The sequence below is a fragment of the Ascaphus truei genome, unplaced genomic scaffold, assembly GCF_040206685.1.
Source record: "Ascaphus truei isolate aAscTru1 unplaced genomic scaffold, aAscTru1.hap1 HAP1_SCAFFOLD_346, whole genome shotgun sequence".
Lineage (NCBI taxonomy): Eukaryota > Metazoa > Chordata > Amphibia > Anura > Ascaphidae > Ascaphus > Ascaphus truei.
The window spans coordinates 42,538-70,000 of record NW_027456464.1 but is presented as its reverse complement, the minus strand read 5'-3'; the positions used below and the strand labels follow the sequence as shown (position 1 = coordinate 70,000).

The window sequence follows — 27,463 nt, the reverse complement described above, 5'->3', positions numbered from 1 at the left end:
TCGGATTTATCTCTAAATGACCCTTCTCTATAACAGTCTTGACAGCAGGAACCCCGCCCCCAAAATACCCAACAGAAAAGTCCAATTGCATTCAGAGTTCATAGGGCAAACTGCCGCCACATGTCCAAGTTCATGGCATTTGTAGTATTCAGTGTACTTCCCAAAACTGGGTCACGGTTTCTTCTCCAGTCTATTGGAAAGAATGGGACTAGAGTCCCTTCTATGGGGCGTGGGGCTTTCAACTCCTTTATGTGAGTCTATGAGTCCTTGTGGCCTGTAAGGCCGAGGAACAGTCTTACCGGACCTCCTGACGTGCAGGGTTCGGGGACCGTTAAACTCATAGAGACATAGACTCCGGGACATCTCCTTTCGATGACGGCTGAACATTCGTCAGGCTGGAGCCATTTCCGTGCAGAGTGGATGAGGTCGTAGAGTTGTGAGCGTGGAGCCTTTTCTGCATCGTAATGCCAGGAGTGGAACTGCTGGGCCTGAACCGTGACAGTGATACCTAGCCGTGCCATAATCTCAGCCTTCAGGGTTTCATAGTTTTTCGCTTGCTCTGGCTTCAAGTCATAATAGGCTTTTTGTGATTCACCCACCAGGAAGGTAGCAATTATTTCAGCCCACTGCTCCGGTGGCCATTTTATGCAGACTGCTATACGCTCAAAAATTGATAGATATGCCTGAATGTCATTGTCCATTGTCATTTTCTGGATGAGGTGAGATTTTATCTGGTGAGCGACCTGTGGGGCCGCGGTAATACTCTCTCCCAAAACTTGGAGCTCCAGGTGTAGGCGAAGTTGAGCCTCTTGTTTAGAGTCTGATGTAGAGACCGCGCCATCTGCTCTACTAACAACGCAGTGCTTTCATTTTGGGACTTTGTCATTTGTTGTAAACCTTACATTAAGATAGCAGCATTCTCTGTTTGTATTTTTGAAGATTGTTGTAGTAGTATCTTCTTGGGTCTTTGCCAATTGCTGCAAACCTTGCATTAGGATACCAGAACTTTCTGTTTGTCTGTGCTGAAGCGTGGTCAGAAATTCCTCAATTTTTCACTTTCACTGCCTTGTGGACTGTCTACATTAAACTCCACCAATTGTGATGTCTCAGTCTGTAACGATCGTGCTTGAACAAACCGGGACCTGACCGCAGGGCTGGGGTGGGGATATATATATGCACTGACCTTAGGCCACGGAGTCAGGTCCGGAGTGCGGATTCCGTGGTCAGACATAGCCAGATCAGAGTTGGAGAGAGCAGCGTTAACGTTATCCATGCTGGGGTCAAGGCAGGTGGCACAGGAGCAGTGGTCAAGGATACAAGCGAGGGTCAGCAACGGGAAGGCAGATGCGTGGCGGTTCAGCATAGCAGCTTCAGCGAAGAAACCAGGAACTTGGAGTGGAGCCGCTTCAGTGAAGGAAAAGGGCATCCGTAAGGAGGACAGGGGTAGGACAGCACGAAGGCCTGCAAGGGGAATATGCAGCAGGTCACAGGAACTAGACTCTTAGCACTGGGAATCCAGTGCTTCAGCACAGAACAGAATGGCCAGACAGGCGTAATTGTAGCAAGCACAATTACATCCAAACAGACTTGGATTATGCTTAGCCCCGTCCTGGGGGGAAGGGCTAACCCTAAATAGCATGGGCAGCCAATAGGAACAGAGCTGCATAGCAAGCAGCATGAAAGAGGCTGCAGAGTGAGTCCAGAACAGGTGATTCTTGATTGCAGCAGCAGGGAGGGGTTGTCTGAAACTCCACAGCTCTGCAGCAAGGATGAGTTCCAGTCAAAACCCAGGAGCGGATTCCTCACACAGTCCCAGCGTAGGATCTTATGTCCAGATCAAAGGCAGGAAAACTTAGGGTTTGTGCACAGGAGGGTTTATTTACAAGGTACTGTACAAATCAGGAACAGGATTAAATCATAACACAAACAGAAACAAAAGACCTAACTCCTTTCAGGAGTTCTGACTAATATAGCTTAGTCCCTAACTAACAGTGAGAGAACTAAACTGTTTCCCCACTTTACACTCTGTACTTGCAGCCTTCCACTTGCAGTCACTCACAGGGCTGTCTGTGTATGTGCCTTCAGATCAGCACAGCGACAGCACAGGAAACTGTTTGTGTTGCCTTTTACATGGTACCTAATTAATTAAGGCTCAGGTGTGAGGGAAGGGAACACACCCTGGAAGGTGCTGGGTCCCATGTACCTCCCCTCAAACACCTTCTGCTTCAGTACATCACAATATATATATCCCCCCCCTCATACCTCCCTGGGTGGTGCCCCCCCACTTTGCGCAACCCTGCTGTAGAGGGTCCCCTCTGATGGTGCTCGGTCCTCTGGACTGCTACCACTCAGGTGATCTGCTGTACCTCCTTACCTGTTTATCAGTTTTTCCACCAGTCAGTGCCCACTCTCTCCCATGGGAAGTAGATGGGCCCCCGGGTCAACTGTAGTCAATCCTGAGATCTCTCAGGCTTGTGCAGAGCTGCTGTTCCAGCTCTGCACCACTACCTGCTCTCCCCCCCCCCCCATGCAGTTGTCCCCTTGCAGCTATGATCCTGCGTGTTTCCTGAAAGAGACTCTTTTATAGATCTTCTTCCTTAGTCCTGCATCTCCAGCCTCTCCTCTCATTGGTTGAGGCCCTCTCTTTCCCAAGTCACGTCCTCCCGTAAGTGGCTCCCTGCTGCAGCACAGAAAGCTGGTAGTTGTAATTTCCAATTGCAGCCAGCGTGTAGTGCATGTGTCAGCTACTTGCACTTACACAGGGGTTACATCCTCTCTCTGTTAAATAAGTTGATGTCCCCATCAATCTTGTCAGGAACATCTTCATCATACCATTCTAACCGCTACCCACCCGCAAGGTCTAAACACCCATCCTTAGGGCTAATACCCCCTTCACCCACCCGTGAGGCCTAAACACCCACCACTGACTGACTATACCCACCCTATACCCATTTAGTAGTATAGTGGTACATCATACCCAAATAATAATAATATGGGCATGATAAGCCTCTATACCACTCAATGGGCACCCTAATCACAATATAGTAATACACAAGACACACAGTAATAAAACGTAACTAAACTCCAAAAAATCACACGTCACTAAATACAAACAGTAGCCAGCTAATACAATCAATACAATCAATAGCAACATCAACAATGAATTAATTCGACCATTAACTAATCTAAACAATTAATTCCGAAACCAACTCAAAATGAATAGTAACACTAACCAATCTAAACAATGAATTACTACAACATTAATGAATTTAAACAGATAAATAGATAGAAAGAAATTCTAACAATATCTGAACTAACCATAAAACACAATAGCTAACATAATATAACATTAAATACAAACGAACACCAATCGCAAACCTTTAATTACATTAAGCATGAAAAAACAAACAATGACATCCACATAATACATGAAATTAAAAAAAGCAACACCAATACCAAGCGAGAAATGCCCCCCAAATATTGTCATAATTATGTATTAATCTGTACCCTACAGAGGTACAGATTAATATATTATCAGTCAATGTGCCTCCCCCAAAAAATCAAAAAACACATCCAAAGATTAAACCTGTAAAAAGAGACATTTACAAACATTGAATATATTACTTACCACTAGAAGCGGTGGCCCTCCGACTTCCGGGGAAACAGGAAGCTCACGTACCTTGAAGGCCTCCAACAGCATCCGATGCCATCCGCCATGAAGATCCGGCTCAGGTACCCCAATCTTCTTTTTTCTTTCTTTAATCACCTTCTTCTATCTTCATCTGTAACCATTTCTTGTTCTTCTTTATCTTCTTTCTTCATCTGTCAATCCAAAATACCCCATGTTAAATCCCAGCCGATGCTGTCTCGTCGGCTTCTTGGGCTCAAATGAGGCGTCACGGCCTTAAATATGGCTTGTGACGTCACATTTACCCTCAAAATGGTTAACAGCCACCTGATTAGCTGTTAAAACCATGTTCCGACTTAAATTTATTTTTTTGCCGTGACGTCACTTAAAGGGAATGATGCCAGCCAATCAGAATGGCTGTGCTTCATTTGCCTTTAAGATGACGTCACGAAGCCGGCGTCAGATGGTATTTCAGCCAATCAGATCGTGGGAACAAATTCCACACTCTGATTGGCTGAACTGCCTTGTGATACAGCGGCCATCTTGGATTTAGTGACGTCATGTTAAAGGGAAATAAAGCACAGCCATTCTGATTGGCTGGCCACTAAATCCAAGATGGCCGCTGTATCACAAGGCAGTTCAGCCAATCAGAGTGTGGAATTTGTTCCCACGATCTGATTAGCTGAAATACCATATGATGCCGGCTTCGTGGCGTCATCTTAAAGGCAAATGAAGCACAGCCATTCTGATTGGCTGGCATAATTCCCTTTAAGTGACGTCACGGCAAAAAAATTAATTAAAGTCGGAACATGGTTTTAACAGCCAATCAGGTGGCTGTTAACCATTTTGAGGATAAATGTGACGTCACAAGCCGAGACAACATCGGCTGGGATTTAACATGGGGTATTTTGGATTGACAGATGAAGAAAGAAGATAAAGAAGAACAAGAAATGGTTACAGATGAAGATAGAAGAAGGTGATTAAAGAAAGAAAAAAGAAGATTGGGGTACCTGAGCCGGATCTTCATGGCGGATGGCATCGGATGCTGTTGGAGGCCTTCAAGGTACGTGAGCTTCCTGTTTCCCCGGGAGTCGGAGGGCCACCGCTTCTAATGGTAAGTAATATATTCAATGTTTGTAAATGTCTCTTTTTACAGGTTTAATCTTTGGATGTGTTTTTTGATTTTTTGGGGGGAGGCACATTGACTGAAAATATATTAATCGGTACCTCTTTAGGGTACAGATTAATACATTATTATGACAATATTTGGGGGGCATTTCTCACTTGTTATTGCTTTTTTTCATTGCAGTTTATTATGTGGATGTGATTGTTTGCTTGTTCATGCTTAATGTAATAAAAGGTTTGCGGTTGGTGTTCGCTTGTACTTAATGTTATATTATGTTAGCTAATATGTTTTATGGTTACTTCAGAGATTGTTTTAATTTATTTTTTTGAGTCTTAATGGTTACATTCATTAATGTTGGAGTAATTCATTGTTTGGATTGGTTAGTGTTACTATTCATTTTGAGTTGGTTTAGGAATTAATTGGTTTGATTGGGTAATGGTTGAATTAATTCATTGTTGATGTTGTAATTGCTTCTATTGATTGGATTAGCTGGCTGCTGTTTTTATTTAGTGAAGTGTGTTTTTTTGGAGTTTAGTTACGTTTTATTATTGTGTTTCTTGTGTATTAATTTATTGTCATAAGGCTGCCCATTGAGTGCTATAGAGGCTTATCATGCCCATATTATTATTATATGGGTATGATGTACCACTATATTACTCAATGGGTATAGGGTGGGTATAGTCAGTCAGTGGTGGGTGCTTAGGCCTCCCGGGTTGGTATCGGGTCAGGGTGGGTTAACCCCTTAATGACTATAGCGGTTAGTAACCGCTAAGGTGATTAAGGGGTTAGGGGCCATTAGAATGTATTTATTTTGTATATATGCTTTCTGGCAAGGGAGGACAGAGGGACCTGCTGTTGTGGTAAGTATAACTTTATTTATTTACTTTATTTTTGTATGCTAATGCAGTGTTTAATAATGGCCAAATAACATATTATCCATATCTGGATAATAGTTATTTTGCCCATTACTGTACTGTATGGGTTTGGGCGGAGGGTGGGGCGTGTATTGATGTTTTTTTAAATATTTATTAATATACATTTCTTTAATTGTGTAGAGGTTCAGGGGGTCTCCGGAGCTGAACCACGTTGGTTTTATGTCCGGGGACCCCCTGCTTCCCGAGATACAGGCACCTTTATGGGGTGCCGGTATCCCTCTGCATTGAAATGTCCCGCGTCACGTTCCCGGGACATTTCCTTGCATAGGAGATACCGGCACCCCATAAAGAGGCCTGTATCTTGGGAAGCAGGGGGTCCCCGGACATAAAACCAATGTGGTTCAGCTCTGGAGACCCCCTGCACCTCTACACTATTAAAGAAATGTATATTTAAATAAATAATTTTCGGGCGACATTTCAGCTGTGAGAGGCGGCTCTCTCAGAGCAGCTCTCTCTGCAGCAGAAATGAATCGCCGGTTTAGGCCTTTTCAGAGGCTCGAGGCTCTCGCTGGCAGCAACTCGCCCGTTTTGGGAATTTTGCTATCACTGGTAATCGAGCCTTTCTGAATACCGTGATAGCAACGCCCAAAAAACAGTAATTTTAAATTCACTGGTGATTTTTTTTATCAACCCTCTCTGAATAAGGCCCAAAAAGCCTTAGTGCTACATCCAACTTGACAAATTGTATAATTAAATACTTATCTGCTGGTCATTCACAGGTGTTTAGGAAGAACTGCAATTGAAAATCTAGGTTCTGAGTTTACAGGGGCTGTGTGTGTTGGTTAATTCACATAAAAAAGGTTTCATATACTGTTATAATGAAGTACTCATTTACTCTGCACAATAGCAACTGGACTAAACGACTATTTCTATTTAATGCAGAGAACAGCAAGATATACATCACCCAGCTAGGACCAGGAGACAAGACAAAGCACACTTGATATCATCAAGATATCAAGAGTGCTGTGTATTATCTTCTGGATTGTTGATGTATATCTTTGTCAGGAAGCAGGGCTCACGCAACACCTCCTTACCTGGCTCGGAGGTTGTTGCTGCCGCCCCTCGGTCCCCGCAGAGGTATACCTGTCGTGGTGTCCTGCTATCCCGGCCGGCGCTCGCTCACGCATCCGCCATCTTGCCGGGACGTGCGCAGGAGGAACTTACACAGCGCGAGTCCCCGGCTGTCATTTATTCACCCCTCTGGGCTTCTGGCCACACCCCACATCAGCATCTGCAGTCCCGCTCCAGCCTCTACGCTCCACAGCTGATCACAGGCAATGATTACAGCCTGCACCTATTACAAAGCGCTCCATGGCACACCCCTGCTCTGCCTCCATCTGCGATTGGCTCACCTACATTTATAAGCCCTGGTCTCTCTGGGAATCATTGCTCTGCATAGCTTCTGCTAGACTCGTTTGGATTTTGCTTGTTTGCTTGTTCTCTTGTTCTCTTGTGAACTTCAGGTTTTGACCTGGTTTGGCTTTCGACTCTTCCTCTCTGGCTCTGGATCCCGGCTTCCTCCTCACTATGCAGTCTCTCTTCGCTCCCGATCATGGCTCGCACCTCGACCTCCCGAACCTCTGGCATCCTCGACCCCTGGCTACGGCAATCACCACGATTCTTCCATCTCCGGATCCGGCAAGTACCTTTTGTTACCTAACTAAAGTCTCCTGGCCTGGCAACGTATCTACCACACTCCGGACACGCTCCTCTGCTGCGGGTACGTGGTATTATGCATTCCATCTCAGTCTATGGATGGGTCTGGTCTGCGGGCAGCATTACCATGACATTATGCAGAGCCCAACTGACGCAGACCAGATCGACACAGATGAACCCACCTTAGACCAAATTCTCTCGGCCCTGATTCTGCAGAATCAAACCATTTCCACCCAAATCACTGACTTAGCTCAACGGCTAACCAACCTTTCTCTCCAGCGGGTCACCACCTAGTGCTTCCCCTCCGTATCTGCTCGGACCTACAGGTGCTGCCACACCGGAGACAAAAATATCCGCGCCGAAGTCCTACGCTGGTGATCTGCAGGCCTGCCGCGGCTTCCTAAACCAGTGTGAGGTCCAGTTTGAGATGGCGCCTCTTCAGTTCACCACGGGACGTAAGAAGGTGGCATATGTTTATTCCCTCTTGACTGGTGGCGCTTTGGCATGGGCTTCCCCGATTTGGGAATTACGCCCGGAAGTAACCCAAGACTACTCTCGCTTTTGAAAGGAGTTTCAGCAGGTGTTCGACACCCCCGAACGTCGGGATACGGCCTCCTCTTCTCTTCTTCTTTTGTCACAGGGGCACCGTTCCATCGCCAGATATGCTCTGGAATTCCGGACCCTAGCAGCTGAGACCTATTGGAACCAGGAGGCACTCACCGCCGTTTTCTGGCAGGGTTTATCGGATTCAGTGAAGGATGAGCTTGCTGCTCACCCCAAGCAAAGGAGTGTTGAGGAATTGATTGCTCAAGCCATTCGGATGTATCAACGCCTCCAGGAGCGACGCACCGAACGCCAACGTCCTAATTTTTTACATTTTGTCGCCCCCTGTCCTAGGTTTCTTCCGGTTCCAAGACCCCTGTCGTCCCAGTTACCAGCCCTGGAACCCCCTGAACCCATGCAACTGGGGGCTCAACCGATCCGTCCGCCGATACAGCAACTTCTCAGGGACCGTGGACTGTGCTTCTACTGTGGATCCCCAGAACACCTTATTTGGAATTGTCCCCTGTGTCCGAGAAACGACCCCATCCAGTGCGTAAGAAGGGGCTCTCCCTGGGTGCTATTTCTCCTTGCCCCCTTTCCAAAGACGAGCTCCCAAAAAGCTCTTGATTCCGGTCACTCTTTCGGGTCCTACATTCCGCGCCTCTGTGGCCGCCTTTGTTGATTCCGGAGCAGGAGGGAACTGTGTGGATCAGGAATTCACAAAGTGTAACAATATTCCACTCACCAGGAAAAGAGTTCCCATCGGATTAGAAGGGATCGACGGTCGACCCTTGAACCCGGCCTTTATTTCCCTTGAGACGATTCCCCTCAATTTATGTTCCACCGACGGTCACACCGAGACCCTCACTTTGGATGTTATTCATTCCCCCGGGACCCAAGTTACCCTAGGCTTACCCTGGCTCCAACAGCACAATACTCGCATTGACTGGAGGTCGCGCACTCCTATACAATGGGAATCAAGATCGAAGGAGTTACTCACGTCTAGCACCATTCCACCCATGCAACACGCTGGGATTACGGTCCCGTCTACTCCGAAAACTGACCTACCGAAGCCCTACTCCGACTTCCTGGACGTCTTCTGCAAGACTAGAGCCGAGGTACTGCCCCCCAACAGGTCTTACGACTGTCCGATCGACTTGATTTCAGGCGCTGCACTCCCTAGATCCAAGTCATATCCCCTCTCTTTACCTGAGACCAAAGCCAAGGACGAATACATGTTTTTTTCTTTCTTAAAAAGAAGGACAATTCGCTTAGACCATGCATCGACTACCGGGGCCTCAACCGGATCACGGTCAAAAATCGGTACCCCCTTCACCTTATCTCCGAACTTTTTGATAGACCCCAGGGAGCCAAGTTGTTCACGAAACTGGACCTCCGTGGTCGTACAACCTTATTCGTATTTGGGAGGGCGATGAATGGAAGACCGCCTTCAATACTTGAAGTGGTCATTACGAATACCTAGTGATGCCTTTTGGGCTCTGTAACGCTCCGGCAGTTTTTCAGGATTTCATAAACAAAATTTTTCGAGGCGTAGTCAACTCATTTGTTATCGTGTATCTGGACGATATCCTCATTTTTTATAATAATCTTCAGGATCATGTTCAACACACCAGGTTGTCCCTTCCCGTCTCCGTTCCAACCACTTGTACGCCAAGATGGAAAAATTTATTTTTCATCAGACCTCCACGTCCTTCTTAAGATCCATCATCTCAGATAAAGGCTTTCCCATGGATCCTGAGAAACTTAAAGCCATACTTGATTGGCCGCAACCCAATTCCCTCAAAGCCATTCAACACTTTCTACGCTTTTTGAATTATTATCGAAGGTTTATTCAGAATTTTCCCACTATGGTTGCCCCTATCACCGCTCTCACTTAGAAAGGGGTTGACCCCTCAGCCTGGTCTCCTGAGGCAGTCTCAGCTTTCGAAACTTTAAAATGGACATTCATCTCTGCTCCTATTCTTCGACATCCAGACACGAGCCTGCCCTTTACCCCAGAGGTTGATGCATCAGATTGCGGAGCAGGTGCCGTACTCTCACAAAGGTCTTCCCCGCAAGACAAACAGCACCCCTGCGGGTTTTTCTCAAAAAAAATTCTTCAGCCGAGAAGAACTACGATGTAGGCAATAGAGAACTACTGGCTATCAAGATGGCTCTTCAGGAGTGGAGGCACCTTCTGGAGGGGTCTAGAGAGCCAATTTCTATCCTTACTGACCACAAAAATCTTTTGTATATCGAAACTGCACGTCGTCTGGACTCCAAGCTCGCTGGGCACTCTTCTTCTCCAGGTTTAAGTATACTTTATTGTACATCCCAGGCACCAAAAATGTGAAGGCTGACGCCTAATCCAGACAGTTCTCCCCGGAGGAGAGATCCGAAGAGGTTTCCGAGACCATTCTACCCAAGGGACTCATAATTTTTGCTGCCTCGTTTAACATACTGGACAAGATCCTTAAGGCTCAAAGAAACATTCCGGGTGGTCTAGAGGTACAAGAAGGGAGGCTTTATGCTGCCCGTGAATTTCTCCCCAAGATCTTGGAATGGGGCCATTCCTCCCGCTCTGCAAGACATCCCGGCTTCAGGAGAACTCTTGATCTCATCCAACACACTTTCTGGTGGCCTAACATAGCTAAAACCATCCAGGAATTCACCAGCCCCTGTCCCACCTGTGCTCAAAGCAAAGCCCTTCGACAGAAACCCTCTGGCTTACTGATGCCTTTATCTATTCCGGAACGCCCCTGGTCCCATATCTCCATGGACTTTATCGTTGAATTGCCCAGATCTAAGGTGATGAACACAATTTTAGTACTGATAGATCACTTTTCTAAGCAGGTACACTTTATTCCCCTCAAAGGTCTGCCCACCTCACCCGCCCTCGCGGATATCTTTTCCAAGGAGATTTTTCAGATTCATGGGATTCCCACTTCCATAGTATCGGACAGGGGCTCCCAGTTCGTGTCCAGGTTCTGGCGAGCCTTCACCAAAAGACTCGGAATTTCACTGTCGTTTTCCTTGGGATATCATCCTCAGACGAATAGCCAAACTGAGAGAGTGTCAACCAGACTTTAGAGCAATACCTGCGTTGTTTTGTGTCCGAGACCCAGGATAACTGGTCGGAATTGCTGTCTTGGGCAGAATTTGCTATTAATTCTATGCGAATCCCCATTTTTTACAAATTACGGATTCCATCCTGCTCGTCTCCCAATCTCCAACATTCCCTCAGGAGTGCCGGCTGACGACGAACGGATCTCGTTACTTCAGGATTCCTGGACTAAGGTTCAGTCGTCTCTCCAGGAAGCTGCAGAAAAGTTCAAACTCCAGGCTGATAGACGTCGCCAAGCCTCTCCCAGATACAAGCCAGGGGATAAGGTCTGGCTCTCAGCAAAAAATATTACACTGAAAACTCCTACCTCAAAAGTGGCATCTAAATTCCTGGGACCCTTCTCCATACTGGAACAGATTAACCCTGTGACCTTCCATCTCCAACTCCCACCAGCTATGAGGATACCTAACGTTTTTCACACTTCTTTATTGAAGCCTTTTGTGCAAAGTACTTTCTTTCCGGACTATACCCATAGACCGACCCTTTGACAGTTCAAGGACACGAGGAGTACGAGATACAGTCCATAGTGGATTCACGTCTCTCCAAGGGGAGAGTCCAGTTTCTCATATATTGGAAGGGCTTCGGACCTGAGGAACACACTTGGCTTCCCCGAGGTCACATTCACGCCCCTACACTCTTGAACCGTTTTCATAAGAAATACCCATTGAAGCCTTGGAAGGATCGTCCGGAATCCGATCCTCGAGGGGGAAAAGGGATACTGTCAGGAAGCAGGGCTCACGCAACACTTCCTTACCTGGCTCGGATGTTGTTGCTGCCACCTCTCGGTCCCCGTAGAGGTATCCCTGTTGTGGTGTCCTGCTATCTCGGCCGGCGCTGGCTCACGCAGCCGCCATCTTGCCGGGAACACGCGCAGGAGGAACTTACACAGCGCGCATCACCGGCTGTAATTTATTCACCCCTCTGGGCTTCTGGCCACGCCCCCCATCAGCATCTGCAGTCCAGGTCCTGCCTCCACGCTCCACAGCTGATCGCAGGCAATGATTACAGCCTGCACCTATTACAAAGCGCTCCACGGCACACCCCTGCTCTGCCTCCCTCTGTGATTGGCTCACCTACATTTACAACCCCTGGTCTCTCTGGAAATAATTGCTCTGCATAGCTTCTGCAAGACTCGTTTGGATTTTGCTTGTTCACTTGTTCTCTTGTGTAGTTTAGGTTTTGACCCGGCTTGGCTTTCGACTCTCCCTCTCTGGCTCTGAATCCCGGCTTCCTCCTCACTACGCAGTCTCTCTTCACCCCCGAACACGGCTCGCACCTTGACCTCCCGAACCTCTGGCATCCTCGACCCCTGGCTATGGCAATCACCACGATTCTTCAATCTCCGGATCCGGCAAGTACCGTTTGTTACCTAACTAAAGTCTCCTGGCCTGGCAACGTATCTACCACACTCCGGACATGCTCCTCTGTTTCGGGTGCGTGGTTTTATACATTCCACCTCAGTCTAGGGACGAGTCTGGTCTGCGGGCAGCACTACCGTGACAATCTTACAGTATATATGTATGTGTGTGTATATATACAGATAGAGCACAGCGGCACTCCAAGAAAAAGAGTCAAATCATCATGTGCATGTTCCATAAGACAAGTATATGCAACAGATTGCCTTCCCAGCAGGGAAAGCAAAGAAACAGCACTCAGTAGTATGTAGCAAAAAGATTGTATTCAAACAACATGGCACCCCATAACGGGGCCTGTAACTCGAGAAGTAGGGGGTTACCGGACCTGCTACAAAACTGCAATTTTAGAATTTTAATAAAACCCCCACGATCACCTGTGAGAGGTGCGCAGTTAGAGTGACTGATTCAGACTCACAAATACTGCGCGTCTATTACACAAAGGCAGACGCCGGTAGCATTCACACAGCAGGTGTCCCTGCTTTGGGCATCTAATGCGCCACGGTCATTTCTTTAAACACAGCGAATTTTGTCCCCGTTGTGATCACGGTTTCCCGCAAAAATTACCGCGTGAAGTGTTCGAATTACAGCCGCCTCATCAGTATGCTAACGGTGGAGTTTTTTGTCGCCTTTTTCACCCACTATAACTTAAAATGTATGTGGTAAACATACCCAGCCAAGAAATATTTCAAGGCAAGTATAGACCAACCTCACACTGATGATACCCATCAAGGTTGAAACATGTCTGTGAGTGGTTTGTACTTGCTTTGTTAGTCCCATGCTGTGTTTAAAAGCTGTGTGAACGGCGATGCATCCGCTTAAATGGGCTCCATGTGAATTGATATTTCAGGCAAAAGGTGATTGTGTGCTCATTTGCATGTCATTTCCCAGAATCCCTTGCTGTAGTGGGAGCACTGTATGCTAGGTGATAATGGTTGAAAGGCAGGGGTGCAGACCTGTCTAAGACATGTGAATGTGCTCACAAGTGATATAATTTACAGGCATACCCCGGTTTAAGTACACTCACTTTAAGTACACTCGCGAGTAAGTACATCTCGCTCAATAGGCAAACGGCAGCTCACACATGCGCCTGTAAGCACGTCCTGAACAGCAATACCGGCTCCCTAACTGTACCAAAGCTGTGCGCAAGCGGGGAAACTATAGAGCCTGTTACAAATGCCTTATTTACATCAGTTATGCACGTATATGACGATTGCAGTACAGTACATGCATCGATAAGTGGGAAAAAGGCAGTGCTTCACTTTAAGTACATTTTCGCTTTACATACATGCTCCGGTCCCATTGCGTACGTTAATGTGGGGTATGCCTGTACATTTATATTATATATGTGTGTGTGGAAAAGTGTATAAAATGCAAGGATCAGCTTTAAAAGGGGTCTCAGGGGAGGAGCAGAAAGGGTCTTACGTGAGGAACTGAGCATTGTCATTTGGTTTCCTGGGCAGGAGGTTGTTTTCTCTCCAGACAGAGAATCGTCCCAGATTCACTCCGGGCGATGTTACCACTTCAAACTGATTCTTGCAGCTCCAGATTTCGATCCCACTCAGAGCCACGTAGGTGTTTATGGCTTTATAAACCTGTGTGAGGATGCAGTTATCCATCATGATGAATAACTGACTGGGAGGAGACCACCTCATTATGAGGAACCCACCCCCCTCACCCTCTGACCTACCCTCGCACCCTCTGTTTTGTCTCTATGGATTCCTTGCATGGACATAGACATTGGAATATCTGGGATATCTAATACTACAGAAGATTTAGTTTTAGAAACCATAGATATGTAAATTTGCAGGTAAAAGAGATTAGGGTGCTCAAACCCCAGACAACTTCATCCAGTATATAACAATATAGCACTATCCATGGAGACACCAGTGGGAGTGGGGATAAACAATAGACCTGTGAGTTACTTAAAATACATTTGTAGCAGTACTCAACTATAGCAGTCTTAAGTCATGAAGCCCATTCATGTCATCTCCAGGAGTGATTGCTGGCGTGCCAGCCACAGGGGAGTCCAGAGGCAGCAAGAAGAAAAAACGAATGGCGCACAGCCAGGGAGCCAGGTGGTTACAAAAAAGTTACCTTTATTCAGTGCACGGCTGAAGACATATTCACCCCTTGGGGGACAAAAACAAGCACCTCCTACACGTTTCGGACCGGTAGGTCCTTTATCAAGGAGTCTGGGATATGGAGGGATGAGGTACCTTATATACATGTGTTGCTATTAGGGTAATTGGACAAATCTGCGCAACGTCGCACGAAATGCCCATTGCGCATGCGCATGACGTCACACGGGGCGCTGATACACCAGCCCTGGGGATTATTGGTATGGACCGCCCCCTGTTCCAGTTTGCGCATGCCCACATGAGGCATATACACAGGAGTTCCAGTCCTGGTCTCTGCTCACAATTCCACCCATAGTGACATCACTGCGGGTCTCGGATAGGCTAAGGCGCACCGCTACACCACCAATGAATATGATGAGTAGATGATGCGACCACCAATCGAAAACACCCCAGCAGGCATACACAAATGAGCGCAATGGTCCGCAAAGTGCTTAGTAAAGCTAAACTGCAAGATATAACGTATATTAGGAGTGAATTAATAATAAGAGCGAGTTCATGAACACTCCCAGTAATATCATAGTACCTCTCCCACTCAGTTTCATTTTTCCAGACAGAAAGATCGGGACACCATCCTGACGGTCCAGTGGAATCCTCCAGGCCAAGGTCAACGGGAGCAGATTATGCCAGAACATATCACGATAGTGGATCGGATCAACAATCTTCATCCAGGCAACAACAACAGCAAAAAAACTTCCCTCTCTTCCAGAAAAAACAAAAAGAACCAGAAGAGGAAAGAAGAAGAGAGGGTGGCAGATGGCCGGCCAAAAGGAAGAAGTGAGTAATAACCAAGAAATGGATGTAATAAATATTTCAGGTGAAGATTTAACCGCTGCAGAGTTGTCACTCTTAAAGAAGGGCCTTAAGTACGCCCCAACAATGGACTTTGACCTATTCAATACTGGCGTAGATGTTCACAAATTTGTGAGGAAATTAACTTTAAAATCTTTCTTCCACAAACGCTCACAGTTTCTTGATCAGAAGGAGAGTGGGTCACTGGACATTGTTGATGGTTCTGGTACACCGGGAGGTCCACCTATACCTCACTCTGATGACCCTGGTACAACACAGGGTGCTTTAGCTACATCTGCCTCATCTTTTAGAGAGGCATGCGATCTCATGTCATATTGGACCTTGAGGAATTATTGGAAGACAACAATGAATCTTCTGAGCAAACTGTCATTTCAGAATTTAGTACTTGGAGGTCCAACCTCAAAAAAGGTTCATTGTTTTATCCTCAATTCTCTAATGGCCCATTCTTGACGACGTTTGAGAATTTGGTCATTAGAGATTTGCGTATTATGGCAGAGGGATTTTCTCTTACAAATGTGGCTAAACATAACCTGAATAAAGATGAGAAACAGGCAGTATTATCTCTACAGAAGAATTCTAAAATTGTTATAAAAAATGCGAATAAGGGGGGGCGGTGGTGGTGCAGAGTAGGGCTGGCTACCTCAAGGAGGCCTATCGGAAACTTGGGGATGCCACCACCTACTCTGCACTACCAGGTGATCCCACAGTAGGTTTTTTGGAATCCTATAAAGAACTACTAGGGCTAGGGGTAATTACCCAAGTTTTGAGCAAAGCAGAAAGTGCATTTTTATGGAATCCAAATCCTACCATACCAGTCTTTTACCATCTCCCAAAGGTCCATAAGACATTGGTCGACCCCCCGGGGAGACCAATCATATCGTCTATTGGATCTTTGGGAGATGGCTTATCGAAATTTATTGATCAATTTCTGCAACCCTTTGTCAAGGATTTACCCTCCTTTTTGTTGGATTCGGGGGACCTTATTACTAAATTATGTAAAGTACAATGGGGCCCACATTCTACTTGGGTAACTATGGATGTTACGTCCCTTTATTCAGTCATCAAACATGACCAGGGGGTGTCAGCGGTCAACCACTTCATTGGGGGTCCAGACAGCAATCAATTTCACACTGCATTTATTTCAGATGCCATTAATTTTTTACTCACTCACAATTATTTTTTATTTGATCACAAATTTTATTTACAGCAACAGGGCACGGCAATGGGCACAAGTTTTGCACCGGTGTATGCGAATTTATTTATGGGGTGGTGGGAGTCACTATTCATTTTCACCAGCACAAATCCATTTCGGAAATATATCACGTTTTACAGAAGGTTTATTGATGACCTGATTATGATTTGGGAAGGGGATTTAGACACATTGCACAATTTTTTCCAGTATATTAATTGTAATAATTTCAATTTATCTTTCACTCACAATATTAACACACACCACATTGACTATCTGGACCTCTGACTGTTTATTGATATTGAAGGCCAAATTCAAACAGAGACATTTAGAAAACCAAATTCAAGGAATATGCTGTTAAGAGCAGACAGCTGTCACCCACCTGCTGTCATCAAAGGTATCCCCAAGGGCGAATTTCTCAGACTGAGGAGGAACTGCTCCACTGAAGAGGGTTTTTCCCGTCAGTCTGAGGAGTTGTGCCACCGATTCCAGCAAAGAGGGTATAACATGAGGAACTTAACCAATACCCGCCAGGAAGTGGCATTAACGAATAGGGAAGATCTCCTTCAGCAAAGGCAGGGTGGTCCACCTAAGGAAGCAGTTCCCTCTACTAAGAACAAGAATTATGACACAACAAATGAGGAGGTTCCCCTTATGATCACGCAATATAACAAATGTAGCCAGGGAGTCCAGAACATAATCTGAAAACACTGGAACATCCTATTAATGGATGGGAGTTTAAAAGAGTGTGTCAAAAAAGGCCCCCGTTTTGTTTATCGTAAAGCGAAAACAATCGCCACTTATGTGTCACCTAGCTATGTCGCTTCCTCACCTCCCTCCATTAGAAAATTCGTAACGAAAGGTTCGTATAGATGTGGAAGTTGTAAAATTTGTCACTTTATGGTTCCATCCTGACATTTTGGGGGCTTTATGTCCAATCAGGAATTTCCTATTAAATCCTTTATAAACTGTGACACACAATATGTCATTTATCTCCTAACCTGCGGGTGTGGAATTAATTATGTGGGGAGGACAACTAGATCTCTCAAGAATAGGATACTTGAACATGTCAGACTAATTAAAAAAGGAGATGTATCCCACCCGGTCTCTAAACATTTTTCATACTGCCCCAAAGGTGGTATTAAGGGGTTAAAAGTACAAGGAATTGAAAAGGTTTTTCTGAGAGAAAGAGGGGGGGATTTACTCAACCTTTTGGACCGCAGGGAGGCTTACTGGATCTTTATGCTCCAGACCAGAACTCCCTGCGGTCTAAATGTAGAATGGAATTTGGGCCATTTCTTAAAATCTTAGCATACTAACCCTGCCAGAGTATTGTGAAACTGTTTTCTGATTTGGCTTCTACCATTAGTCTTGTTGTTGCTCTTGTGTCTGTACTCGGTATATTACTGAGCATCTACAGTATGGTTTAGAGTTTATTGATGTCCTCTAATGCATACCAAACATGTTGGAAACTAATAGGTTAAATATATGCTGTCAAATACATGCGGCATCTGCCACTCTGAATAACTTAAGTTGCTAAAAGCTAAAGTAAAAAAAAAAAAAAAAAAATTATTGATATTAATTACTGTTAATAATTATTGCTAATTATCTGAATTATAATTTAGCTTTGAAATTTATGGATATCAGTTAATACACTTTGTGTAATAGACTTAGATAGTTGATTCATTGATTCTTCCTCCCCTTGGAGGTAATTCTGAAAGACTTACAATAAGAAGGTCTTAAGATCGTTTAACTTTGTTTTTAATTTTCTGTATGTGTTTTTTAAGGTAGACATTGTATGTTATGTTTTGATTATGATGTCTTATATTGATGTGGACCTAATATGAAGGCCGTTTTTTATATGCTGAATGTCTTTTTATCTGTGGGATTTGGAGCGAGGAGGTACTATGATATTACTGGGAGTGTTCATGAACTCGCTCTTATTATTAATTCACTCCTAATGTACGTTATATCTTGCAGTTTAGCTTTACTAAGCACTTCGCGGACCATTGCGCTCATTTGTGTATGCCTGCTGGGGTGTTTTCGATTGGTGGTCGCATCATCTACTCATCATATTCATTGGTGGTGTAGCGGTGCACCTTAGCCTATCCGAGACCCGCAGTGACATCACTATGGGCGGAATTGTGAGCAGAGACCAGGACTGGAACTCCTGTGTATACAGTATGCCTCATGTGGGCATGCGCAGACTGGAACAGGGGCCGGTCCGTACCAATAATCCCCAGGGCTGGTGTATCGGCACCCCGTGTGACGTCATGCGCATGCGCAATGGGCATTTCGCGCGACGTTGCGCAGATTTGGCCAATTACCCTAATAGCAACACATGTATATAAGGTACCTCATCCCTCCATATCCCAGACTCCTTGATAAAGGATCTACCGGTCCGAAACGTGTAGGAGGTGCTTGTTTTTGTCCCCCAAGGGGTGAATATGTCTTCAGCCGTGCACTGAATAAAGGTAACTTTTTTGTAACCACCTGGCTCCCTGGCTGTGCTCCATTCGTTTTTTTTTCTATGTAAATTTACAGGCCTAAAATCTTACAATCTAAGTGCTGTTCTTTATTTTGCTTGTACCAGGTATATAACAAAATATCTAATGAAATCACATGCTTCCATCGAATGTAAACTCACCAAATTTACGTAATTTATGATCTCAAAAATCCTCCTCTTCACAGTCTCATCGCTACTTTTGTATTTCACGAACTGTAAGAAATAAAAGACATTGCCGGTTACATGGGCGTCCGCAGGGGGGGGGCAATTGCCTGCTTGGAGAGTTGGTGATGTCACCACTCTCGGCGGCAGCGTGGACACAGCCTAATTTTGCAAGCGCGAGCTGTTGAAACATATTTGTATTTACATTGTATATCGTTTAATAAAGGGGGGGGGTTCATGTGATTTTGATTACGTCAGGCAGGGGGGGCCCGAGAAATTAAATGGATGAAAAGGGGGGCTCGGCATAAAAAGTTTGCTCACCCCTGCGAGTCTATCTGACCTTGCATAGCGAGGCCTGCCCTTTCCTGCATGGAGCAAGTCAGGTGACTACTGCTCCATGCCACTCTCGCTTCCCCCTTGTCCTCCTGCTCTGATCCCCCCCCCCTGCTCCGGTCCCCCCTTCCCGTTCCGATTCCCCCCCTGCTCCGGGTCCCCCCTTCCCGTTCCGATTCCGCCCCCCTGCTCCGATTCCCCCTTGTTGCGAGTGTCTGAGTTTGTGTCTGAGTGTGTGTCTGTGTGTGTGTGAGATCAGGGGGGGAGGGAATGAATGTGAGGAGGACGGATTCAGGGAGTGGGTTTGAGTCAGAGGGGCATAATTGATGGAGGGGGGAGATTGAGGAGACAGGGGGTGTAATAGAGGAAGTGAGGAAGAGAGGGGTGAGGGGAGAGAGTGAATGAAGAAGAGAGGGGGTAAGAAAGAGATGGGGCTACACCTTGGGACTATCTGCATTAGAGTGGGGTGTGTGGTGTGTGGTGTGTGGGGTGTGTGTGTGTCTGAGTCTGAGTGAGAGAGAGAGTCTGAGTGAGAGAGAGAGAGTCTGAGTGAGCGAGGGATTCTTAAGGGGAGGGAGTCTGAGGGGGGGAGTCTGAGAGAGTCTGAGGGGGAGAGAGTCTGAGGGGGAGAGAGTCTGAGGGGGAGAGAGACTGAGGGGGAGAGAGTCTGAGGGGGAGAGAGACTGAGGGGGAGAGAGTCTGAGGGGGAGAGAGAGAGTCTGAGGGGGAGAGAGAGAGTCTGAGGGGGAGAGAGAGAGTCTGAGGGGGAGAGAGAGAGTCTGAGGGGGAGAGAGAGAGTCTGAGAGGGAGAGGGAGAGTGAGAGTCTGAGAGGGAGAGTGAGAGTCTGAGAGGGAGAGGGAGAGTCTGAGAGGGAGAGGGAGAGTCTGAGAGGGAGAGTGAGAGTCTGAGAGGGAGAGTCTGAGAGGGAGAGTGAGAGTCTGAGAGGGAGAGTGAGAGTCTGAGAGGGAGAGGGAGAGTGAGAGTCTGAGAGGGAGAGTCTGAGAGGGAGAGGGAGAGTCTGAGAGGGAGAGGGAGAGTCTGAGAGGGAGAGGGAGAGTCTGAGAGGGAGAGGGACAGTCTGAGAGGGAGAGAGAGAGTCTGAGAGGGAGAGGGAGAGTTTGAGAGGGAGAGTCTTAGAGGGAGAGTCTGAGAGGGAGAGTCTGAGAGGGAGAGGGAGAGTCTGAGAGGGAGAGTCTGAGAGGGAGAGTGAGAGGGAGAGTCTGAGAGGGAGAGGGAGAGTCTGAGAGGGAGAGGGAGAGTGGGAGAGGGAGAGTGGGAGAGGGAGAGTCTGAGAGGGAGAGGGAGAGTCTGAGAGGGAGAGTCTGAGAGGGAGAGTCTGAGAGGGAGAGTCTGAGAGGGAGAGTCTGAGAGGGAGAGAGTCTGAGAGGGGGAGAGTCTGAGAGGGGGAGAGTCTGAGAGGGGGAGAGTCTGAGAGGGGGAGAGTCTGAGAGGGGGAGAGTCTGAGAGAGGGAGGGTGTGTGTTTGTGTCTGTCTGTCTGTGAATGAATACAGACACCAACCCACAGTCAGTCAGTCACCCACCCAAGTGTCAGTCAGTCACCCAAGTGTCAGTCACACACGAGTCAGTCAGTCAAAGTGTCAGTCACCCACCCCGTCACCCACCCCCCCCCCACAACCACTCTCTCTCTCTGTCTAGTTAACATTATGCCCCCCCCTGAAAACATTTCTGCGGGCGCCCATGGCCGGTTATTTATTAAACTGCAATAGTGCAGATCAGGGCACAATCTCATAGAAACTATTATTGAAGTCAATGGTAAGTATGTGTGATGGTGCTCAATCAGTATTATTGCAATGTAATGAATACCCTATTGTATCTTGCAGCGCTGCCATTCTCATCTATCTGATGCAGACACTGAGGTAATGTATTAGCAAAATTTGTAAATAAAAAAAACGAGATTATTTGAAAAAGCAAGGAGACAGTGACAGTTTTAGAGATGGAAACAACTTACATGTATGTGAACTAGAGCACAGGTTCCCAATTTCAGTCTTCAAGGACCACTAGCAGTGCAGGTTTTAAGCATATCCCTGCTTAAGCACAGGTGGTTCAGTCAAAATGATTGGGTTGAAAAGACTTGTGTGTGTGATGTCCTAATAAAGTTTTTTCAATCAACCCGGAAGTAGCCTGGATATTTTTCACTTGCAGGGGCGCCGGATCTTCTTTCTTTCTATTCAACTTCTCTGAAGGCTGCACGACAAAGGAGAGCAGGACCCAGATCGGAAGCATCTAGAGTTAAGGGATTTCCCACCCAGCCCTGATTAACTTAGAGATCTACATCTGGAATGGAGTGTCCATTCCGTTCCCAGGTGACCACACTGACACCTACGGGTGCTGGGACGATTTACCGGAGCGCAGGACAGTTTCCCTGTTTACCAAAATTATTGGGTCACCTGTGCTAATGAGAGGACAGCCTTAAAACATGCACGGTTAGTGGTCCTTGAGGACTGGAGTTGGGAACCTCTGCACTAGGGTATTTCTGCCGATTTTGCAACATAACCACTAGAAATGGGCAAACAAGTCGGAATTCGCTATGTGTAATTTCCTGGTCTTTAGTGGTCCAATCCGATCCGCAGCACGAAATCCAGAGCTGGAGTTTGTCATTTTTAATTAGAGAGGAATCTTTGAAATCTGGTGCTGCAGCCCTGCAGCGTGGCTTCGAAGGAATCCGCGACCAGAATGTGTTGGAATCCTTTCCACATTGAAATCCTTTCCTCAGAGATTGAGAGTGATACCAACGAGGTTTAGGATAATCTCTTATATAGCCCTTGTATTCTATTCTATCATATCCAAAATAAGGACTATTGTATATGTGGTTGTTAGAGGCTATTAACCAATGATATAACTGAATCTTTTTCATAGAGATTGTAAATATGACCAATGAGGTCAAGAACACTCTCTAATATAGTCCTTAATTGTATTATATCTAAAACATGGACTAACATATGTGGTTGTTAAAGGCTGTGAAACAATTGTATGGGAACTTTTGAAACAATGAATTGATACAATGTCATATTCTAATGAGATTCCATAGTTCATCTAGCCAATTAGAAACATGAGGCCCATATAATTTCTAATATATATATTTGACCCTCAATTATTCATAGACAGCAATGAGCGAATGGATGGAGCTCCCATATGATGTGATTATAAATGTATGAAATAGGTCATCAGAAACATTATAGTTATAATTGATCATTAATTGCTTTGTTTCATTCTTGGAGCAATAATACCTATAAATTATGAGGTTAATCGGATGTCAATCAACTAGAAAACCAGATAGAAAGCTTTTTAGTAACACATAGATGTATTCAAGTTTTTTGTTCCCTAGGTAATGTATTCAATTTAACAATGAGGGTCCTTGGTTTTTGAATTATTAGAGAAGATTTGATAAGGAGTCATATACCGGTTTGTCTAAAGTGGAAACCCATCAATTTGTCATATCTGTAAATGTTTGATATTTACAGTTTTATTAATATTATACAAATTTGTAACCATAGTTTATCACAATATACAACTAATATCTCAGCCAAGTTCATGAAACATGTAATCTGTTTATGTTATCTGGATGAAATATATATCAATAGTGGTGGACAATTTGATAAGGAATTCATCCAAATAATCATCTACAACTAGAATCTGAATTCATTGATGTGTTTCTGTTAATTACACAAAAAAAATTGTTTTTGGTAATTGTCATGAAATTATGATCCTAGTATGATTATTATCCAATTATGATCCGAGCTTACGTGTTCTGATCTATGTGAGTGGTTGATTTCAAATGCTGGTTGTATTAACTGTGCAGTTAGAACCAGATATATTTTGTAGGCCGAAAAACTGATTGGCTGGTGAAGCCAGCCAATCAACATCACACATCAGATTGGCCACAGTTATTGAACCTGTAAATAAACACAAAAGTGCACTAAATAAGGAGGTTAAGCTTTAAAGAAAAACTATGGGAGGATATCGAGCAGAGCACCCCGCCTAAGGCCCACTGGGAAGTGAATGCAGCTTCTGCCGAGTGCCGAGTGCCGAGTGGCCACCAGCACCCGAAATAAGGCCTGGCAGGTGAGGGATACCTCCCCAGCTAAACGTTGCTTCCTGGACTTATAAATAGCCAGTTTGGCTAATGCCAGGAGCAGGTTGACGAGGAGGTCCCTGGCCCTAGTGTTCCGGGATATTGGTATAGGTGTGGGGAGAAATGAAACAAGAACTGCAGGAGGGGGACCCTCAAGAACGACAGGAGGGGATGCAGTCTGGCGCAACTAAAATAAATATGGAACACAGACTCCCTTGTGCCACAAAATGGGCATGTGGATGGGGGATCCATGAAGTGGGCAAGATACTATCCTGTGCTTAGTGCACCATGAGAATTCTCCATCTTAGGTCCCCGGTGGGTCGGGGTACTAACTCTGTATAGAGTGCTCTCCACCGGGGCCTCTTGCCCTCCTTTGTTGGTAGTACCCCCCTCCAGATGGTATCGGAGCGGGCGACGAGGGCGAGGTAGTGCACTATATGGAGCGCGAGAGAGTACAGCCATATCTTCGGCCTGCCACAGAAGCAGACCGAGGGTATGGTCCCCAGCCTGCTTAGGCTGGGAACAGGAGGAGACTGAGGGGGTTGGCGGGATTTTGGGCCCACACATACAGCCGGCGGGGGGTCGGAAGGTGGATGTGGCGGTCTGGTCTGCAATAACCCTTCTAGGAAGGTGCGTGAGTCAGGGGACATGGCACCCTTGATCTACTGGAGCAAACCGCGTGGAATTCGTGGGGTGGTGTAGCCCATGAGGCCCATGATCACTTCGAGCTCCACCCATTCCGACAGTTCGTAGTCCAGGAGATCTCCGACTTGGGTCATCCGTGCCTGGCAAAAGCGACGAATGATGCTGGGGGACTCCAACATCCGTGCACTGCCTGCTAGGTTATACAGCAGGGGTTCGGTCAGGAGGTCCTCCCCAACAGCCACTCCTTTCCTAGACACGGACACCATGCTCTAGGGCTTGAGGCTTTCCTGGTACTATGCCGACAACACTGAGAGGTCTCTCCCAAACCCCTCAGGCTTGATGAGAAATAATTGCCGGTCATACCCCATATTGCGCAGCTGGCGAAGGAAGCTGGAAGACAGCAGGCACCACTGTGGAGAAGGGTCTGCATACAGGTATCTCTGCAGGTATTGGGTGTGGAAGGTGTGTACCTGGGAGAACGCACAAACTACTCCTTGTCCGCCCTCTACCAGAGGGAGGCATGTAACACCCGCAGAGACCCAATGCTTTCCCATCCAGAGAAAGTCCAGCAACTTCCTCCGGATCTTGGTGATAAATACAGGGTTCGGACTCAGTACGCTCAGCCGGTGACACAGCTGAGAGGCCACCAGCTGGTTGATCACCAAAGTGCTTCCCCTCCTGGCACTCGTGCCCTCTCCAGATCAACTAGGTCCTAGTCCACGAGGAGTATGTAATCTCACGAGGACTACCTCGCCCACGAGGACTACCTCGTTCTCTTAGCACTAGCACGGTGAGCCTTCTCCTCAATAAACAAATGAAAGGCTCGATGGCTAGCGCGTAGAGTTGACCGAACAAGGGGCAACCTTGACGTACTCTTCTACCAAATGCCAAGGGTGCGGTAAGGAACCAATTGATCTTAACCAAACACTCTGCAGAGGCGTACAGCATCTTCAGATAGCCCACGAACCGTGAGCCAAAACTGTATGCATGCATGTGATGGTGAGGGGTCCCCAGGCCATTAATAAAGGTATTTGGTCCAGCTGGATGCCCCTGAACCAGGTTGGGAATTGTAGAGTGTCATCTCTCAAACCCAACCAGGGTAATAATACTGTATAGAGCAATAGAAATAGAAGAAAAACAGCGCACTGCCAGGGAGTCAGGTGGTGAAAATTAAAATTCTATTTATTCAGCACAAAGCCACTAAAAACCACCCCAGGAGGTGAACAAAAACCTCCTACGCGTTTCGGACGGGTAGGTCATTTATCAAGAGTATAGAGCCTGGGGCAACCTTGGTTACTTATATACCCCTCTCACAACAGTAATGAATAAAGGATGATTGAAAATCGACACACCCCTCTATCGCGCATGCTCATGACGTCATGCAAGGCGCCACTGTGTCAGTCAGAGTGCCGACAAGTGAAAACGCCCCCCTCTCCGCCAGCGCATGCCCTCCAGAAGGCTGTACTTATCTCATACCTCACCATTGGTCTGGCAATTCGCCGTGAGTCCCCGCCCCCCAGGATACACCTTCCGGTGGCTGATTGGTCTGTGTGTCGCACCTCAGCCAATGAACACTCTGGCTAAAGAATGCTACACACCGACCCGCCAGTGCCTCCGAGAACGGCCCGGGGTACCTCAGGGACCGCACTGTGATATCCCCAATAGCCACTCTGTGAATACACGCACCCAACAGTCGTGAAAGAAATGTAATCCCCCCATAACTGTGTATGCAAACACAGGGTGGCCACGCTATTATATATAACAGATTATAACATCTCTTAGGCTCCTGTGCTCACCAGTTAACCACTTACTACATTTGGCAGGTGAAGTTGTTATGAGAGTACCTATTGCTTTCAATAGGACTGTTTACCCCCTTTATTCCCATATTCCCATCTCCTTTTTAATTTTTGCCTTTTTGTTCAGGGTCACCTCACATAGAGGTTTATCCACACATTTATATTTGAATTGAGTATTTCTCCTAATAAATATTGTGTTTTAAATTATTCATCAGTACATATTAGATTTAATTACTTACCTTATTTCAGGCTCCTAGGTCATCAGGATCAGTTCACCAGCCATTGAGTGCTCTCATTATAGGGGTTCTTTTCTTTAAGTTTTAGTTCAGCTATTTCCCCTGATTGCAGCACCTGTGTCTAGGCAGTAGCGAGGGTCCCTCCCCCCCCCTTCCCCTCCCCTCCAGCTTACCTTGGTTACAATAATGCTGTACATGTATTTGAAATGCCAATGTCCCTTCCCCAGGAATAAGGGAATGAGATTAATGCCATGTAACAACTGTATAAACCATGAAACAGGGTCCCCGGAGTCGTAGTGGGTAAAGGTAGAGTGTCAGCTCTGCAGCCCACTGATGCTGACAACCCTGTAATTATATTAGAACAGTCTGTGTGTATCCCGTCAGGTATAAGGGGCACACAAGTATAAATCATGTGACAAGTGTTCCCCTGAGTCAGTGAAAGTGACAGGAGTGTCAGTTCTGTTGCCTAGGGCTGCCTACAGTCCTAGTAATGTGTATTAATGTGTCTAAAATGTACCCGCTAGGAATAAGGTGCCTCTAGCACTGTTTAAAGGGTTAATTGCGTAAGACTACCTGTTTTGTGGGGGGCAGAGGGGTGAGTGAAGGGGGTCATTGACCCAGGGTGGGTGGTTAGGCCTACCGGGAAGGATGTGGTAGGGGTTAACTGCTTAATTACCTTAGTGGTAGTAACCACTATGGTAATGAAAGGGTTAACCCCTCCCACTGCCCACCCTATATTCCTAACCACCCACCCTGGGGCAAATAACCCCTTCACCCAATCCCTCTACCCCAATAACGATTACAATATAAACATCAATAAAATACATTGAACACCCCCTCTCCCTCCCCCCAACAAATATTGGGCTGGCGACCAATCAGAGTGCGGATTCAGCTCACGGACCAATCAGGGCAGGGGTCGGGTGTCCAGAGTTAAAGGGCTTTGAGGAGGTAATTTCAAATTTGCCAATGAGTCCAGCGCCTACCACAGGGACTCGGCAATGGCTTCCCCCAAACAGGATATCTTAAACTTGGCTAGTGCGACTCTGGCTGGGAAGGCAGCAAATGAATTTGACTTTGGTCTGATGCCCCCCCTGGCCTGATCTCTGCCCCTGGACACCATTTATTT

At 46.3% G+C, this 27,463-nt stretch overlaps 1 protein-coding gene across 2 annotated transcripts in view; it reads right to left on the bottom strand.

Moving 5' to 3' along the window:
* Positions 1 to 27,463, bottom strand: part of LOC142483626 (zinc metalloproteinase-disintegrin-like protein H3) — a 232,001-nt gene that overhangs the window by 167,121 nt on the left and 37,417 nt on the right. For both annotated transcript variants that reach the window (XM_075583642.1, XM_075583643.1), the window contains exons 6-7: positions 19,212 to 19,283; positions 13,850 to 14,019 (exon numbers count right to left, since the gene is read on the bottom strand). In XM_075583642.1, the coding sequence (XP_075439757.1) occupies positions 13,850 to 14,019; positions 19,212 to 19,283 (242 nt within the window). The remainder of the gene's footprint in view (positions 1 to 13,849; positions 14,020 to 19,211; positions 19,284 to 27,463) is intronic.